Source organism: Entelurus aequoreus, linkage group LG04 (assembly GCF_033978785.1).
Source record: "Entelurus aequoreus isolate RoL-2023_Sb linkage group LG04, RoL_Eaeq_v1.1, whole genome shotgun sequence".
NCBI classification, from domain to species: Eukaryota; Metazoa; Chordata; class Actinopteri; order Syngnathiformes; family Syngnathidae; genus Entelurus; species Entelurus aequoreus.
In genome coordinates this window covers 21363496-21365995 of record NC_084734.1, presented here as the reverse complement: position 1 = coordinate 21365995, position 2500 = coordinate 21363496, and the positions used below count along the sequence as shown (strand labels likewise).

At 37.8% G+C, this 2500-nt stretch overlaps 1 protein-coding gene across 5 annotated transcripts in view; it reads right to left on the bottom strand.

The window, feature by feature from the left end:
- The window catches only part of LOC133648369 (protocadherin-11 X-linked-like), a 760657-nt gene that overhangs the window by 578471 nt on the left and 179686 nt on the right, over positions 1-2500 (bottom strand). For 4 of the 5 annotated variants that reach the window (XM_062044393.1, XM_062044392.1, XM_062044396.1 and 1 more), the window contains one exon: positions 1-175. This exon is cut by the window's left edge and continues 405 nt beyond it. In XM_062044393.1, the coding sequence (XP_061900377.1) occupies positions 1-135 (135 nt within the window). In that variant the 5' untranslated portion in view covers positions 136-175. Of the gene's footprint in view, positions 180-2500 lie in introns of all 5 variants that reach the window. The other variant, XM_062044394.1, reaches the window with a different exon arrangement.

The following is a 2500-nucleotide window of genomic DNA, read 5'->3' as shown; positions in this document are numbered from 1 at the left end:
CCTGCGCAGGTTCCCGATGCGGACATTCTCCGGCTGCTCCTCCTTCAGTGTGTAGTCTCTCTCCTGGGCACGGCATATGAAGACCGTGGAGGCGAGGAAGACCACCAGCACATAAGTCTGACTTGCTAAGTTCATACTCGAGCGTGGACGGAGCTTCACTTCCACGGAAGCGAATCTGTCTCCAGAGAGTGGCAGAGAAGAGAGAAAGAGGAGGGATAGTGTCAATACCAGAAAGTACATAGCGTTCAAGTTCTGTAGCAGCTATGACCTATTCATCGCAACAAGTCTTTTAGAGCAAATTAAAAGGTAGTTTTTACACAACTAACCTTTGCTAACACCCGCCTAACAACAGGACACATAAAGGTTAGCGCTTCACCTATCCCGTCAATCAATATAATCACTTTTGATGAAACACTCTACATTTCATCTCCAAGTATTGCAGTGAGATACATTATATCGCCATAAGTATTTGGCAATATGATGACGGCCCAACTTTTGGAACTAATACAGCTTCTGGGAAGGCTGTCCACAAGGTTGCGGAGTGTGTTTATAGCAGGGGTCACCAACGCGGTGCCCGCGGGCACCAGGTAGCCCGTAAGGACCAGATGAGTAGCCCGCCGGCCTGTCCTAAAAATAGCTCAGATAGCAGCACTTACCAGTGAGCTGCCTCTATTTTTTAAATTTTATTTATTTACTAGCAAGCTGGTCTCGCTTTGCCCGACATTTTTAATTCTAAGAGAGACAAAACTCAAATAGAATTTGAAAATCCAAGAAAATATTTTAAAGACTTGGTCTTCACTTGTTTAAAAAAATGCATTATTTTTTTTACTTTGCTTCTTATAACTTTGAGAAAGACAATTTTAGAGAAAAAATACAACCTTAAAAATGATTTTAGGATTTTTAAACACATATACATTTTTACCTTTTGAATTCCTTCCTCTTATTTCCTGACAATTTAAATCAATGTTCAAGTAATTTATTTTTTTTATTGTACACAATAATAATTAAATTTAAATTTCATTCTTCATTTTAGCTTCTGTTTTTTCGACGAAGAATATTTGTGAAATATTTCTTCAAATTTATTATGATTAAAATTCAAAAAAATTATTCTGGCAAATCTACAAAATCTGTAGAATCAAATTTAAATCTTATTTCAAAGTCTTTTGAATTTGTTTTAAAATTTTTGTTCTGGAAAATCTAGAAGAAATAATGATTTGTCTTTGTTAGAAATATTGCTTGGTCCAATTTGCTATATATTCTAACAAAGTGTAGATTGGATTTTAACCTATTTAAAACATGTCATCAAATTCTAAAATTAATCTCAATCAGGAAAAATTACTAATGATGTTCCATAAATTCTTTTTTTAAGTTTTTCTCTTCTTTTTTTCGGTTGAATTTTGAATTTTAAAGAGTCAAAATTGAAGATGAACTGTGTTTCAAAATGTAATTGTCATTTTTTTCGTGTTTTCTCCTCTTTTAAACCGTTCAATTAAGTGTAAATATCATTAATTATTAATAATAACATAGAGTTAAAGGTAAATTGAGCAAATTGGCTATTTCTGGCAATTTATTTAAGTGTGTATCAAACTGGTAGCCCTTCGCATTAATCACTACCCAAGAAGTAGCTCTTGGTTTCAAAAAGGTTGGTGACCCCTGGTTTATAGGAATTGTCGAACATTCTCGGTGAGGTCACACGCTGATGTTGGCCGAGAAGGCCTGGCTCTCAGTCTCTGTTCTAATTCATCCCACAGGTGTTCATCGGGTTCAGGTCAGGACTCTGTGCAGGCCAGTCAAGTTCATCCACACCAGACTCTGTCAGCCATGTCTTTATGGACCTTGCCTTGTGCACTGGTGCAGTCATGTTGGAACTCACTAAAGCTCCTGAGAGCGGCCCATTCTTTCACAAATGTTTGTAGAAACAGTCTCCGTGCCTAAGTGCTTGATTTTATACACTAATTAGGACACCTGATTCTGATCATTTGGATGGGTGGCCATATACTTTTGGCAATATAGTGTACTTCGGGCACACAAGACCTCCGTTCGCGTCGAACGGCCGTGAATCAATGTGGCGCATAATCAGCAGGTCATCAAGCTCGTCTCCAAACTTCGGCTGAAAGAGGGGAGGCATTTTTTGCTTCGGCGCTCGTATGCATGCATTGAGTTGTAACACTTGACAGCGACTATTAATAGGGAACTTTATTTGCTCCGAATGTAAACAATTGAGCTCCTGAGTATTGGGAGAAGGCCCATGTGTGATCAAGACGAGCACTACAATGCAAGAAGAAGGTCAGGATTGTGAAAGCCCTCAGTCTCACATCGCTATAAAGAGAACATACAAACCCTTTATTTATTGAATCAAAAAAATGTTGAAATTCCATGACGTAATGACTTTGCAAACAGCTAAAATGATGTACAAAGCAAAGTGTCACCTGCTACCCAAGAATGTACAACAATTATTCTGAACAAAAGAGGAGAAATAAAACCTTAGAGGGAATTCTAA